At 40.6% G+C, this 16,288-nt stretch overlaps 1 protein-coding gene and 1 pseudogene across 2 annotated transcripts in view; one reads left to right on the forward strand and one right to left on the reverse strand.

Moving 5' to 3' along the window:
- The window catches only part of C5H7orf31 (chromosome 5 C7orf31 homolog), a 99,235-nt gene extending 85,226 nt beyond the window's left edge, over positions 1-14,009 (reverse strand). For both annotated transcript variants that reach the window (XM_037837527.1, XM_037837526.1), the window contains exons 1-2: positions 13,877-14,009; positions 12,164-12,321 (exon numbers count right to left, since the gene is read on the reverse strand). In XM_037837527.1, the coding sequence (XP_037693455.1) occupies positions 12,164-12,297 (134 nt within the window). In that variant the 5' untranslated portion in view covers positions 12,298-12,321; positions 13,877-14,009. The remainder of the gene's footprint in view (positions 1-12,163; positions 12,322-13,876) is intronic.
- LOC119534997 lies at positions 8,546-9,112 on the forward strand (annotated as a pseudogene).
- Positions 14,010-16,288: the final 2,279 nt, after the last annotated feature.

Genomic DNA, 16,288 nt, shown 5'->3' on the forward strand with positions numbered 1-16,288 from the left:
TACAAGCCTGAAGATATAATGCAAGCTAATCAGACTGTTAAAGGATTGCATATATGTATAAGTGAAAGGGTCTGGGAATATGGAATAGTCAAAGTGATATAATATCTAGAACAGATAAAAATTGTCACCTCAGAAATTCTATTTCAAAAGGCAGGGTTAGGGCTCAGTAGCCTCATTTTTGATAAGAATCTATTTCTATTTTTTTAAAATTTTATTTTGAAATAAATTCAAAGTTATAGGAACAGTTGCAAAAACAATACAAACCCCATACACAGAATTCCAGCATACCCTGACCTCCCTCCCGATACCCCATCCACCAACTTTAATATGCTGTCACACCGCCATTTCTCTTTCCCTTCCTCCCTCCCTCCCTCCCTCCCTATCTATCATCCATCCTCTATTGCTTTGTCTTCTGAACATATGAGAGCAAGCTGCACCCATCCTTGAACAAACAATATAATTCACATATACAATTCCCATGAACAAGAACATTCTTTTATGCAATCCCATTAAGCGCAGCTAAGAAGTTCAAGAAATTCAACATTGATAGAAAGCTTACATTAAAAATTTCCTTTTTTTTTCCTCTTATGTCTCAGCTGTGTCCCTTTGAGCCTCCCGTCCTCCATCCTCAGATCCCATCCAGGATCATCCTTGGCATTCAACTGTCATCTATTTAGACTGTCTTTTTTTTTTTTTCAACTGTGGAAACATACAGCCTAAATCTTCCCATTCCACCCCCTCCCTAGCATTCCATTAGTGGGATTAATCACATTTAGAATGTTGTAATGCTATCACCTTCCCACCATCCATTACTAGAAATTTCCCTTCACCTCAAACAGCAACCCTACACTCATTTCTTAACTCCCCATTGCCCCTTCCCCTACTTCTCGTAACCCATATTCTACTTTTCATCTCTATGGTCATATTCTCTGATAATTTCTTTGTGTTTACTGTGGGGCTTAAAATTAACCTCTTAAATCCACAACAATCTTGTTCTTCTTTGATACCAACTTAACTTCAATAGGACATGTAAACTATGTTCCTACACTCCTCAATTCCCCCACCTTTATATAGTTCTTGTCAAAAATTACATATTTTACATTGAGTCCAAAACCACTGATTTGTCATTAGAGTTTGTGTATTTTATATCATGTAGGAAGTAAATAGTGGAGTTACAAATCAAAAATTATTGACTTCTATTTGTATTCCATTGTGGTCAGAGAATGTACTTTGAATATATTCAATTGTTTTTTTTTTTTTTTTTAATTTATTGAGGCTTGTTTTACGTCCCAGCATATGGTCTATTCTGGAGAAAGATCTGTGATCACTAGAGAAAAATGTGTGTCCTGGTGACTTGGGATGTAAGGTTCTATATATGTCTGTTAAAATTCTCTCTCTCTCTCTCTCCTCTCTTTGTTTCTCTGTCAGTAGGGCTCGCTTTAGTATCTGAAGTAGGGCAGGTCTTTTATTGACAACATCTCTCAGCATTTGTTTGTCTGTGAAAAATTTAAGCTCTCCTTCAAATTTGAAGGATAGAGTTTTGCTGGATAAAGTATTCTTGGTTGGAAATTTTTCTCTCTCAGAATTTTAAATATGTCATGCCACTGCCTTTTTGCCTCCGTGGTGGCCACTGAGTAGTCACTACTTAGTCTTATGTTGTTTCCTTTGTATGTGGTGAATTGCTTTTCTCTTGCTGCTTTCAGAACTTGCTCCTTCTCTTCAGTATTTGACAGTCTGATCAGCATATGTCTTGGAGTGGGTTTATTTGGATTTATTCTATTTGGAGTTTGCTGGGCATTTATGCTTTGTATATTTATATTGTATAGAAGGTTTGGGAAGTTTTCCCCAACAATTTCTTTGAATACTCTTTCTAGACCTTTACCCTTCTCTTCCCGTTCTGGGACACCAATGAGTCTTAAGTTTGGATGTTTTATTTTATCTATCGTATCCCTGAGATCCATTTCGATTTTTTTGATTTTTTTCTCCATTCTTTCTTTTGTTTTTTCATTTTCTGTTCTGTGGTCATCTAGGACACTGAGTCGTTGTTCAACTTCCTCTAATTTTGTATTATGAATATCCAGAGTCTTTTTCATTTGGCCAACAGTTTCTTTTATTTCTGTAAGATCTTCTATTTTTTTATTTACTCTTGCAATTTCTTCTTTATGCTCTTCTAGGGTCTTCTTTATGTCCTTTATATCCTGTGCCATGTTCTTCTTCATGTCTTTATATCCTCTGCCATGCTCTCATTCTTTGATTGTAGTCCTTGGATTAATTACGCCAAGTACTGTGTGTCTCTTCTGATATTTTGATTTGGGTGTTTGGGATTGGGTTCTCCATATCGTCTGGTTTTATCATATGCTTTAAGATTTTCTGTTGTTTTTGGCCTCTTGGCATTTGCTTTACTTGATAGGGTTCTTTCAAGTTGTAAAAAATACCAATCTAATTTTTCAGATCTACAACTTGGTGGCATACACTTTCTCTAACTAACCAGCAGATGGTGTCTGCGAGTCACCTATTCCCCTCAAGTCAGTTCTCCTCAACTTTGTCTTTGTGATGTGTGGGGAAATGATTCTTGTGGGGTTCAATTGGTGAACTCAGTTTGGGTGTGTTGCTGGTGCTGTCTGCCCTGAATGTGGGGCATGTGTCTGGGTGGTTAGGGAGGCAGGGCAGCTTTAATAATCAAAACTCCCATGTGTTTCTGGAGATTCAAGGCTGTTGCAAGAGTCTAAGCCTTCATTTCAGTTTTGCCCCAGATTTTCTCTGTTGCTGACCCACAAGTCCCCTGCATTGACGTAGTGTCCCTGGGTTTTCCGAGTGGGCCCCCCTTCTCAGCTGTGATCTTTCAGGGCCTCTGCTAAGGGAAGGCTGTGCTACGTCACAAGTGTGCACCGTCCCTCAAGGGAAGCCCTGGGCTGCCGGGCCGTGCAGGGGCGCTCCCAGCCTGATGCAAAGATGGCTGAATGGGGCATCTCAACCTACCTCCCCTTTTCGCACAGCTATGCCTTTCTGGCTCTGGGACAACTAGCTGTGTATGCACCCAAGGCCACTGTCCACGGCCGATGTTGTGGCGTGTGTGCGGGTGCCATGGGATACACTCCCCGTCACACTGGGTTTCCTGGTGCGGCTCTGGGCTGTGGGTACGGCCCCAGGCAGGAGTGTCCCCAGCCCGCCAGGGAGCCGGCTGCAAACAGTGCAGTTTCTTTCTCCTTTTGGCTCTCCCCTCTGCCCCCCTGGACCTGAGGGAATCAGCAGTGGTCTATCCTCCACGCCAGACACCAAGAGGTTGGCACAGCCCACTCCTGCCGTGCTTCACTGTGCAGTTCTCACCATCCTGGGTTTTTTTTTTAAAAAAGAGCTAGACCACCTCCAAACGCCAACCCCGGGTTTCATCATACAGTGGGGCCATGGGGCTTTCAGCCGGCTTACTCATTCATTTCAGAATGCAGACTCCCAGTTTCACCAAGTGCACGGTCCCTGTGGTTTTAGCAGACCTTGTCCAGCTGGTGCATTGCTGAAATTGGTGTTCTGGGTCACTTTCTGGTTTTTATCTAGTATTTTTCACGGAGGTGATTTTTTGCCCTGTCTCACCTAGCCACCTTCTTAGGTTCTCTTCTGATAAGCACCTATTTCTGATATGGATAGCCTACTTTATAGAAACAATGTTGAAGGTTATCACCAGTTATCTCAAGAAATATATAAAAATTTATTCAGAATTCTCTAAAAACAATAAAAGTCCAGTTCTAGCAATGGCTTATTCCAGAGGAGCTTTTATTGAACTAATTCTCCTGCTTATAACAATTATAAACCCTCAACAAAATATTAAAAACAAACAAACAAAAATGAAAGAAACCAGAGAAAAAATCAAATTCAGGCAAAAACTAGGGGATATATTACTGTTGAAAAGTACACTGGGTGAGATCCACATTTAACTGAATATTCTACTGAGGGCAATCCCCAGTTCATGACACATCGGGAACAGAGATAATGCTGAAAGAGGCAGGCTTACTGGGATGAGGTGTTAGAGGTTGGCTCTTAGGTTGCCAGAGGGCTGAAAATTAAGAGTGGAATCCTAGAAAGGTAGGAGCCACAGAAGAAGTCCAAACTATATACATGCATTTGAATTTGCCTCAAATTCTTAGCTTACAACTGCACATTAATGGGCAATACCCTAAAAAAAAAAAAAAAAAAAAAAAAAAAAAAAAAAAAAAAAAAATCCAGTGGAAAGCAACAGCTGGAAGGCTAAATAACTGATTAGAGATTTCAACAGCTGCCCAATGGTGGGGAAACAAAGTCTGAAGATTGAGCCCTGCCAAGTTAATAGGGCTTATTACACAATTAAAATCCTAGAAAAGTCACCCCTAGAAATTAAGACATGTCCAGACTAAGAGCTATAACCCAGAACAAGGGGAAAACGGATCCATTTTTAATAAAAGCCTGAAACCAGTAATTTATCTGCTTACTAGAACAAATTCAACACTCTCCAGAGGAAGATAACATAATCCAGAGTCTCTATATCATTCAAAATATATGGTACACAACAAAAAAATTTCAGATGTAAGAAGCAAAAGAATGTAACCAATAATCAAGAAATAAAAAAATCAACAGCCTACCCAAAGACAATTCAGATACTGGAATTAACAAAGATTTTAATATAACTACTATACATATGCAAACAATTTGCAGGAAAAAATGGGGAATGTCAAGAAAGATCTGGAAACTCTTAAAAAGATCTAGATGGCAATCCTAGAATTGAGAAAATACATCTAAAATTAAAAATTCATTGCAAAGGCTTAACAGAAAATTGGGCACTGCAGAAGAAAAAAAGAATCAGTGACTCTGAAGACAGGTCAACACAAACAACCCATACTCAAGCACAGAGCGAAAAATGATCCTAACAAAAAAGAAGAGAGCTTTAATGCCCTATGTGACGGTATCAGGCATGTAACATACATGCAATTGAAGTCCCATAAGGAGAAAAGATAAAGAGAAAGGAGAAGAAAATATAATTGAAGATATAATGGACAAAAATTTTCAAACTTGCTGAAAAATAACAATCCATAGGATCCAAGAAACGCAGTGAACCCTAAGCAGGATAAACACAAAGAAAAGCATGTCTAGACACATCATAATAAAACTGTTGAAAACTGAAAACAAAGGGAAATCCTAAAAGCAGCCAGAGGTGGGTGAAAACTGCATTACATGAAGAGGAAAAAAGACAAGAATTTTAGTAGACTTCTTGTTAGAAATTACGCATGTTGGAAGACAATGGAACCACATCTTTAAAGTGTTAAAAGAAAAAACTGTCAACATAGAATTCTATAATAAGGAAAAATAGTCTAAAAATAAGGGTGAGATAAAGACATTTTCAGACAAACTAAAGCTGAGAGAATTGGTTTGCAGCAAACTCGTGCTACAAGAAATGCTACAGGAAGTTCTAGTCCAAGAAAATGACAACATGAAAATTCACAACTACAGGAAGGAATAACAAGCATGAGAAATAGTAAATATGAAAGATTAATTTTCTTACTTAACAGACAATTGAATGTTTAAAGCAAAAAATAACGTATCACATGATTTATAATGTGTAGAATAAAATATATGATAATGTTACATAAAAGATGGGAGGCAGAAAATGGAATTAAACTGTTGTATGGTCCTTATACTATACATGAAGTGGTAAAAATTAATTCAAAGCAGAGTGATGAGTCAAAGCTGCACACTGTAGTCCTTAGAGGAACCACTAAAAATAATAATATAATGAGGCATAGGTAAAAAGCCAACAGAGAAGATTAAATGAAATAAAAAATAGCCCACTCATGAACATTCTGTTCATGACAATACATCTGTTCTCTAAGTCAAATGAAGCTTTCTCTTCTGTGCTGTCCTCACTTGCCTGTGCCCTCATCATGATGCCATTAACCTTCACATCTCTACCAAAAATCTCTTTACAGCAGTCGAGGCTTTTTCTTTCAAGCTCCTCAAAATTCTTCCAGCCTCTACCCGTTACCCAATTCCAAAGCACTGATGACATTTTTGTACATTGTAGAGCAGCACCCCATTCTGAGTACCAAAATACATATTAGTTTCCTAGGGCTGTTGTAACAGCAAATGTGATGGGTAATACAACAGAAATTCTGTCTCTAATTTTGGATGCCAGAAGTCTACAATCAAGCTGTCAGCGGTGCACTCCCTTCAGAGGCTCTTGGAGAGAATCTGTTCCTTGACTCTTCCAGGTTCTGGCGGCTGTCCAGGCATTCCTGGGCTTGTGATTGCGTCACTCCAATCTCTGCCTCAGTCTTCACACTGCCTTCCCTTCTGTGTGTCTTCTCTGTATGTCTCTTACAAGGACATTTGTCATTGGATTTAGGGGCCAGGTAATTCAGGGGGATCTCCTCATCTCAGTATCTTTAACTAAATTATATATGCAAAGACCTTAATCCAAATAAGGTGATATTGATACGGTCTATGTACATATCATTTTGGTGAATACCATTCAACCCACTACAGACATCATACAAACAACCATAATAAGGGAGTATTATGAACAATTTTATTCCTACAACATTTGACATACACCTACCCTACGATTTTGCACTTCCACCTCTAGGTATTTACCCAATAAAAACAAAAACATATATCTACAGTAATTCTTGTACAAGAATACTCAGAGAAACTTTATATATAAAAGCCAAAAACTGAGGGGAAAAAACCCACAAAAATGGAAACAACTCAAATGTCTATCAACAGGAAAATCGATAAACAGATTATGGATTATTCAGACAATGGAATCCTATTTGGCAATAAAAAGGAACAAATCACTGACACATACAATATTAGGGATAAATCCTAAAAACATTATGCTAAGCTAAAGAATATGGGCAAATGAGTACATACTGTCTGCTTCTATTCATAGGCAATTTAAAAACAAGCTAAATTAATTCATGGGTTATATACATCAGGGTTGGTGGTTACCTTGGTTGGACAGCAACTGGAATGGGACACAAGGGTTATTTTTGAGAAGCTGGATTTTTTTTGTTTATTCTGGGTGCACAGATGTGTTCACTTTGTGAAAATTCATTAACATGTATACTCACGATCTGTGCATGTTTCTGTGTGAATGTTAGACGTGATAAAATAAAAAGCAAAATATTTGCTAATGGTCATTCTATGGGGGGGGCAATCAAATCAATTTTTTAGAGACTTAACTTTAAACTGATTGGGAATCAGGTATTTATTATATAAAGATGTAAAAAATACTCTCTTCTCTATTTTCATGGAGTTTACATTCAAAAAGAGGCTGAAATGCTGTGACTATCATTTTTTTAAATTTCATTATTATTAACTTCAGAGATCAAAATCTTAAGATATTAAAAGACAAAATTGGCTGTTGAATCAGAAGTCTCAAATTTAACGTTAATAAGTGTATAATGGCAGACTAAAGTATTGGGGAAATAACTCAGCTGCTCCTTAAAAAAAAATGGCCTTTAGATCTTAGTTGACCCTAAATTTACTATGAACTCAGTATAACATTGCTAAAAAACACGTAACATCAACTGTGGCCAGATTGTTATCAGTATGCAAAATAAAGGAAGAATATGATATTAGATCTGGGTGCCAGGTGTCTTCTCACTGACAGGAGCTGCCCTAATGCTGTGAAATATCAGACTCAGTTGACCTAGCCCAGATCTTGCAGGAAAGAGGCAGAAAGGCCAGAACCATCTCTAGATAGGCAGGACCACTTTCATACTAGGTCAGATATTCAGCAGTGTGCTCTGACCCTGCAGGTGAAAAAAAGGTGGGTAGAGGCTCTAACTGGGAACTAAGCCCACCCTTTAGGCCAAATCTAAAACCTCACATCACTGCTTTTGAGCCAGGGACAACTGCCTGATCACACATTACCTGCTCAGGGTTTCCTCTGACTCAAGGGAAGCCCTGCCTAATAGAATGGCTCTTGGATCTGAGTAGGAATTCAGGGCATACAGCCAATTCTGAGAATCAGGTACTGCAAAGACTGATTCAAGAGAAGCACACTGGGCCCACTTTCCCCTCAATATAAAAATATTCTGTTTCACTAGGTGAACATAGAAGTTCACAAAAAATATGTATAATATGATCTTAAAATTAAATAAAAAACCATAGATGATGCATATTGAAATGTTAACACAGTGGTTAATATTTCTGGATAAAGAAAGGACAGAGGTTTTCTTCCTTGTGGTTTAGTTTTTTTTTTTTTTTCTTCCTGTTGGAAAAATGGAGAATTTCTACGGTTTTGAAACTATAAGGAACATGTGTTAGTTTTATAATTAAGAAATAAAACCTGTTTTTTTTAAATACAAAGAGCACACTTACAAAGTGGAACAGATCCATGAAATTTGATTGTGATGGTGAAAGCCAAATGCAAGAGGAAAGAAGAGTAAAGTTTGTGAGAGGTTTGTGCCCCTGTCCTGCAGCTGAGGAGACTGTGTAGTGTTCCAGTGCCCAGGTGGAGAAGCTGAGGTCAACCTGAATTTGAAGTATTGAAAGTGGAGAAAAAACAATTCCAGCAATGCAAACAATTAAGTGCACTGTTGTGGGTGATGGTGCCCTTGGTAAAACGTATCTCCTGAGGTCCTACACCACAAACTTCCATCTGAATATGTACTGACTTTTTGACTACTATGCAGCTACAGTTATGATTGGTGGAGAACCATAAACTCTTAGACTTTTTGATACAGCAGGGCAAGAGGCTTATGACAGATTAGCATCACTGAGTTATCCTGAAACAGATATATTTCTAGACTGTTTTTCACTGCTCTGTCCATCCTGATTTGAAAATGTGAAAGAAAAGTGGGTAACTGAGTTAACTTACAATTGTCCAAAGACTCCTTTCTTGTTTTTTGGGGACCCAAATTGATCTCAGAGATGACCCCTGTACTACTGAGAAACATTCCAAGAACAGAGGCCTATTACTTCGGAGACTGCTCAAAAGCTGGCCAGTGACCTGAGGGCTGTCATTTATGTGGAGTGCCCTGCACTCACACAGAAAGGCCTAAAGAATGTATTTGATGAAGCAATACTGGCTACCCTGGAGCCTCCAGAACCAGAGAAGAGGCATAGGTGTGTGCTGCTATGAGCATCTCTCTAGAACACAGCTGGTGTCAACATCATACTTAAAGCAATGTTTAAATCAAACTGAAGATTAAAAGCTAAAATTGTTTCTGCAATAATGACGAATGACCTGCACTTACACACATGCCCTAATATGAGACAAGACCCATAGGTATGGTCCCTTGCCCCTTCCCTGTCTAGCTAATTTTGAGTAACTATGTTTTGTCAGAACAGTGATCAGTACTAGTTTTTGTTCTGTTGTTGCAATTTTTTGTTTGTTTGTTTATTTAAAATCAAGGCATGCTTGTGATGATTCTGTAACAGACTAATTTGAATTGATAAAGCTGCTCCCTGTTTCTGTTCTGGAGAATAGTACATCTTAATGTTTTACTTTTCTTCTTTTGGCAGGTGTGTGAGGTTGCGGGGGTGTGTGTTTTTAATTTAGTCTCATTTTTAAATTCATTATCCAGTGGATGGCCATTGAGAGGAGGATGAATTGATTCTACATTCTACTTCCTAGATCAGTTTAGAAAACGTTTCCCACCAAAACTCGCAAGTGGATGAAAACTGCCTTGCCCCTCTTCTTTTCTAGGATGCACCATATATGTGAGCATGACCTTCAAGGAAATTTGTTTGCCATTTGCTGATTTTTTTGAAGTAATTTCTAATTTCTTTTACTGATAAATAAAGAAAGTATTGCACCTTTAGAAACACATCGAATAGACTGAGTTTATAATTAAAAAAATGTTTCCTTGTCATTGTCTACTATGTTTCTCATGGATGTGCAACTTAATAGTGTATGATATGGTGTCCTTGAACACAACTGAAGACCCAGAATATAGAGGAAATATTAGAGGTGGTACTAGTAAGACAGATGTTTCTCCAATGGATCACATCCTCTTTCAAGTGTTGGGGACAGAGGCCTGCTTCATTAAGAAGCCAGGGGTGAAGCTCAGACGGGCAGAATATTTAACAACATAGGGACCAGTCAGAGAATCCCCTTACTTCTGTTTTGCATATGAGCAGCCCATCGAGGCTCTCTAATTTAATAAAAATTATACAACGAGTTTCTGAAGTCTATTCATAAGTGGTAAAAAGGAGTTTATCAGATTATTTTGGTTGCAGTTTCCAATTGTTTTAAATGTTTAGGTAATCTTTCTCACCTTCCCCAAATCCTAATTCTTGTAGATTCATTAGTGTTGAACCAATGCTTTTCCGTATCTCAATTCTTTGTATATGCTTTCTTTTCAGATATGTTAAAGAAACAAAGAAAAAAAACCCATCATAAAGGTTGTGAGAACCAGTGACATCTGGCAAAGTCTGGCAATGAGAAATCTTAGAGAGGCAAAAGGAATCATCAAGCACTGTCATGGAGATGGTTAATTACTATTTTGCGTGGCTTCAGAGGAAGAGCCAGATCAGCAGGTAGAAATTACAAGGAGTAAAAATGTTCTGATTAGAAAATTAACAATCAGGAGCATTAAAAAGTGGAATGGACTGCCTGTATGGTAAGTGATGCCACATTTTGGAAGTGTTTAAACTGAGGCTAGGCAACTTACTGTCTGGTTTCTTAAAGAAAGAATTCTTGAGTGAGAGAGCGGACCACGTGAAATAAAAATTAACAACAACAACAAAACACTAAAATGAGAAAACAACCCAACAGGCTATTTTTCACTATTCAAGTGTTTGGGTTTTTTATGTTTGTTTTTTAATGATTCAAGTAAACACAATGCAGAAAAGCTGGCACCAAGATCTCAGCAAATTACATGTCTATATCTGTTACTTCACATGTAAAATGGGAATAATAGTACTTATTCAATAGGGTTGTTGTAAGGATTAAAAGAATTACTACATACAAAGGCTTGGTACAGTGCCAATGTATACAATCACTCAATATATGCTAGATGCAGTTATAACCATAACCAATAATTAGTGTATTAAAGGAAATTTGGTACAGCAAAAATTTAGACAGCAGCTGGAATCAACAGATTCTGGGAGTATTTCTGAGCAGATGGTATTTGGGGATGTTAGGGAACCACTACACTGTTTCCCCTTTTATGAAATTAAAACAAAAAACTTTGATTAAAACAGATTTATTTCCAAATGAAGGAACTGAGTATTTTCTATAGTTCTAGAATTTAGTGAATGAATTTGATGTCTTTTTATAGTATGCACCAACCTACTTATCAAGTTCCCAATAGATATGGGCACTTTAAGGTTTAGTTAACTGTTATGTTTTGTCTTCTCTACGATGTGATAAACAGAAGAGCCCCAAAATGATAAATGGTTTTTCTTACTTTCAAAAATACACTGTGTGCCAGTTTGAATATATTGTGTCCCCCAAACGCCATTATCTTTGATGTAATCTTGTGTGGGAAGACGTTATCAGTGTTGATTATATTGTAATTCTTTGAGTGTTTCTTTGGAATGCGCCCCACCCAGCTGTGGGTGATGACTCTGACTGGATAATTTCCATGGAGGTGTTGCTCTGCCCATTCAGGGTGTGTCTAAGTTGATCAGTGGAGCCATATAAATGAGCTGACATAACAGAAGGAACTCAGTGCAGCTGAGACTGAACTTTTGAAGAGGAGCTACAGCCAAGAGAGACACTTTGAAGAATGCACTGGAACTGAGAGAGGAGCTTCAGCTTACAGGGACATTTTGGAGACAGCCTTTGAAAGCAGACTTTTGCTCTGGAGAAGCTAAGAGAGGACAAACGACCCAAGAGCAACTGAGAGTGACATTTTGGAGAGAAGCTGAAGCCTAGAGAGGAACGTCCTGGGAGAAAGCCATTTGGAAACCAGAACTCTGGAGCAGACGCCAGCCACATGCCTTCCCAGCTAACAGAGGTTTTCTGAACACCATTGGCCATCCTCCAGTGAAGGTACTCGACTGTTGATGCACTACCTTGGACACTTTACGGCCTTAAGACTGTAACCATGTAACCAAATAAACCCCCTTTTATAAAAGGGAATCCATTTCTGGTGTTTTGCATTCTGGCAGCATTAGCAAACTAGAACACACTGATACATTCAAATACTTTTTTCTTGTTTGTTTTCTCTAGCATTTGTTGTACCTGTCATCTGAGGCAGTTGGGCGAACTTTTCTTCGCAGTGGGGTGTGCAGTTCATTGGAGCAAAACGTGTCTGACAGTATGTCAGCTCCTTCAAGCTCCTTGCAACAGTAGGGCCTGCCATGAATTACCTCCATGCTTCTTGGCTAAAAAGGCACAATCTGGAAAAGAAATGGAGGACACAGCTGGTTTGGGAGTCAACTAATTGGGTCACTACCATACTGACCCTCTGTCAGGGCAGGCAGAAAACATGCTTTGTACTGCTTAATTATTCAACCCAATGCTGCACAGAAATCAGGGGCTTCCTTCCTCACCAATAGCCCATCTGTGGACTGGACTCTCAGATGACTTCAGTAATAAACAGCAATTTTTTTTTATTAAATTCAGTTTTATTAAATACATTCACACACCATACAATCATCCATGGTATACAATCCACTGTCCACAGTATGATAACATAGTTATGCATTCATCACCACAATCTATCTCTGAACATTTTCCTTACATCAGAAAGAACCAGAACAAGAATAAAAAATAAAAGTTAAAAAAGAACACCCAAATCATCCCCCCATCCCACTCCATTTGTCCTTTAGTTTTTATCCCCATTTTTCTACTCATCCATACACTAGATAAAGGGGGTGTGATCCACAAGGTCTTCACAATCACACTGCTACCCCTTGTAATCTACATTATTCTATAATTGTCTTCAGGAGTCCAGACTGCTGGGTTGGAGTTTGGTAGTTTCAGGTATTTACTTCTAGCTATTCCAATACATTAGAACCTAAGACGTGTTATCTATATAGTGCATAAGAATGTCCACCAGAGTGACCTCTCAACTCCATTTGAAATCTCTCAGCCACCAAAACTATTTCATCTCATTTTGCATCCCCCTTTTGGTCAAAAAGATACTCTCAGTCCCATGATGCCGGGTCCACATTCATCCCCGGGAGTCATATTCTGCACTGCCAGGGAGATTTACACCCCTGGGAGTCGGGTCCCACGTACGGGGGAGGGCAGCGAGTTTACCTGTTGAGATGGCTCAGTTAGAGAGAGGGCCACATCTGAGCAACAAAGAGGTTCTCAGGGGGAGACTCTTAGGCACCATTACATGCAAGTTTAGACTCTCCTTTGTGCTAATGAGTTTCATAAGGGCAAGTCCCATGCTCGAGGGCTCAGCACATCAAACCGCCAGTCCCAATGTTTGTGACAACATCAACACCAGTCCAGGTGAGGATGTCCAACACATCTGCACCTTCCCCCAGATCTTCAGGGCTGGGGAGGGGGAGGCTATAAATATATTTTTTATTATCTGCCCAAATTACCCTGGAATGTGTCACTATTTCACTCCAGCCTATAATAACCATAAAATATTCAAGAAAACGCAGCTGATCCTCCCCCTGACTCTCCCGACCCCCCACCCCACCCCAATCCCATGGTCTCTCTAAAAAGCGGGGAGACTCGCCATCCAACAGAATCGAGGGCTGTACTTCTAAAGGCTTTGGTATTTCTGGACAAGAATTGTACTGAAGAAATCCACTGGAACACCAAAGGGGATTCCTGGTTGCCAGCCGCGTCGGTGAGAATCCCACTCCTCCCTCCGACTTTGTGGGAAAGCCAAGGAAGCGCCATGGCGAGCACCGCGGGCCCCAGGAGCAGAGGCCGAGCTTTCCGGGCCATACTGCCCTGCCCAGAGGTGTCGCGGCACTTCGGACACACCTGGAACATCAGCCTGGGAGCGGCATGCGACTGCACCCCCACGGCCCCTCCCTAGACCTGGTGGGCCTCCGCGGGGCGTGGAATTCGGTCGGCCTTCGCACCTGCGGCCCCTGGGAGCTTGCGGGCAGGTGCCGCTGAGAGAGAGAGAGAGGGAGCGCGGGCGGGCCGGGGGTGGGGTTGAGGGTGCCTGTGACGGCGACCGTGACCGTGGCACTAGGTAATGCATCCCGGCGCGGCGGCGAGCTCCGGGGGTGTCGGGCAGGTGCGCGGCGGGCCGCTCTTGGAGGCCTCGGAGGAAGCCCTAGAGTTCCCAGACTGGCAAGAATCAGAAGCAGGACCGGAAGTGAGGCGAGCGGGCGAGATGCCCAGTCCCGGGGCCAAACGGGATCTTCCGCCACAGTCGGCGTTGTCGCCTCACCCTCCGCTCCTTCTGGTGGTGGCGGCGGCCTCGTTTCCTCTGAAAACTAACTGCCTGATGTAACTAAGTCCCCGGCCGGGGCGGGGTTGTTAATCTCCCGTGGACTGCGCAGAGGGAGAGCTTAGGTCCAGGGAAGGGAGGCAGGGGAGACCTTAGTGAGGCGGGATCATCTGAGCCCCCGTCTCGCGGGAATGGCCAGTGCGACGAGAGCTGGGGTCTTCGGGACTCCGCAAGCGCAGCCGCTCGCCTGGCCTTGGCTCATCCTCCGCTGGGTGGGCGCGGACGTGGCAGATAGGCCGGCAGACCTGCAGGTGCAGCCCTTTCTCTACTTAGTCCCCAGGAGCAAAGCCCCACTTCGATTACCTCAGATCACCCCCCGAAAGAAACGACTGGGAACCATGTTTCTACAGGGTCAGGAATTTCTCTCAATTCTGAGAAACCCGCAGCCCTCACTCCCCCACTTCCCCCCCATCCTCCCAAAGGAACGGGATGTGGGAAGGTTACGATTCTGAGTTAAAGGCTAGATCTGAGGCTGCAGGAACACAGGAAAATGAGAGCAGAATGACCACCTCGGGAAAGGGAGATGTAACAATGCGTTTGACATTCTTTGGTTTACTCTTTTGTCAACCAATCAGCTGGGTATTTTTTTGTGTGTGTGTGCCATGCCTTCTAGATGAGTGCTAGCTAACATGGGGGGAAAAAGGTGCATAGGGGTAGGTAACGTGGTAATTTTGTGGTCTTAGGTCTATTTTTGAGGCATTGCACTTCTCTCCACCTTCTGGCACTTATCGCCCCACTAGCCTGGGAAGAGTAGATCCTGCTGGAGACAGACTTGTGCATTAAGGTGAAATTTGCCTTTATCTTTGACACCTTTATATATTTTAAAAATCGGTTTCCCTCAGAAGTCCTCCCTAAACTTTCTGCCCCTTTGCTGGCCAAAACTCCTGGGATTAGAGTCTCCCATTAAATTTCCTGCCATCTTAGCCCGTTTACTGTCAACAGCCTTTCAGAACTTTTCATACTCTACTTTTTTCCAAACTTAACTTTAATCTCGTTTCCTCATGGCTTGATTTTTTTCTGGGAGGTAGCAAATGAGCAAAATAGATTATTTTTAAGCAAGAGAAAAATGTGTCAGACCTTTGTAAAACATTTTTTTCTCTTTAAAAAAGGTTCTGAAAGGCTCTCAGGTATGTCAGGATTGGGTATATTTATTTGGCCAACATTCCTTATCCTTAACTCCTGTGATTTAACTAATTTCAACAATACAGAGTAGCCTCCTATCCAGGGATGCTCAAAATTATTCTAGTATATTGAATTATGTACTCTAATTTAGACATAGTCTCAATCTTAATCTGCATTCCTTAGGTATGAACCTATTATAGAGCAGGCCACAAATTGGGACCTCTTCTTCAGGAGAAGCTGAGTGGTGGAAGTAGAGCTAGAAATTATTCTTTTTGACTGCTGAAATCAGCAGTTTACCCTCAAAGGCCTTCAACTGATTGGATGAGATTTCTCTCATTGCTGAAAGCGATCTCCTTTTTTGATTGTAAATGTAATCAGCCATAGATGCAATTGATTAACGAATGATTTAAGTCCACAAAATACTCTCTCAATAATACTCAGGCCAATGCTTGCTTGACCAAACAATTGAACACCGTAACCTAGCCAGGTTGACACATGAACTTAACCATCACAACCCACTCCTTGTTAACTTGGCACCATACACATCTCCTTAAGCTACACTTAATCTCTAAATCAATAACAGTCATGATTTCACCTTACATAATTCATCTGTTCTGGGTATAACCAGAAACATAATCACCCTTTCCTCAGAAGATAATGCAATTCCTTGGGTAATATTCACTCTAAACTTGATGTTCTGTAACTTAAATACTATGACATAAAGCTAACATTAGTTATGTTACATGTTAAGGGGATAAGCTAAGGAAGAAAACAAAGATACGTCCTTTATGTGTATATACACACATGTTCAT

The sequence above is a fragment of the Choloepus didactylus genome, chromosome 5 (genome assembly GCF_015220235.1).
Source record: "Choloepus didactylus isolate mChoDid1 chromosome 5, mChoDid1.pri, whole genome shotgun sequence".
Classification (NCBI taxonomy): domain Eukaryota; kingdom Metazoa; phylum Chordata; class Mammalia; order Pilosa; family Megalonychidae; genus Choloepus; species Choloepus didactylus.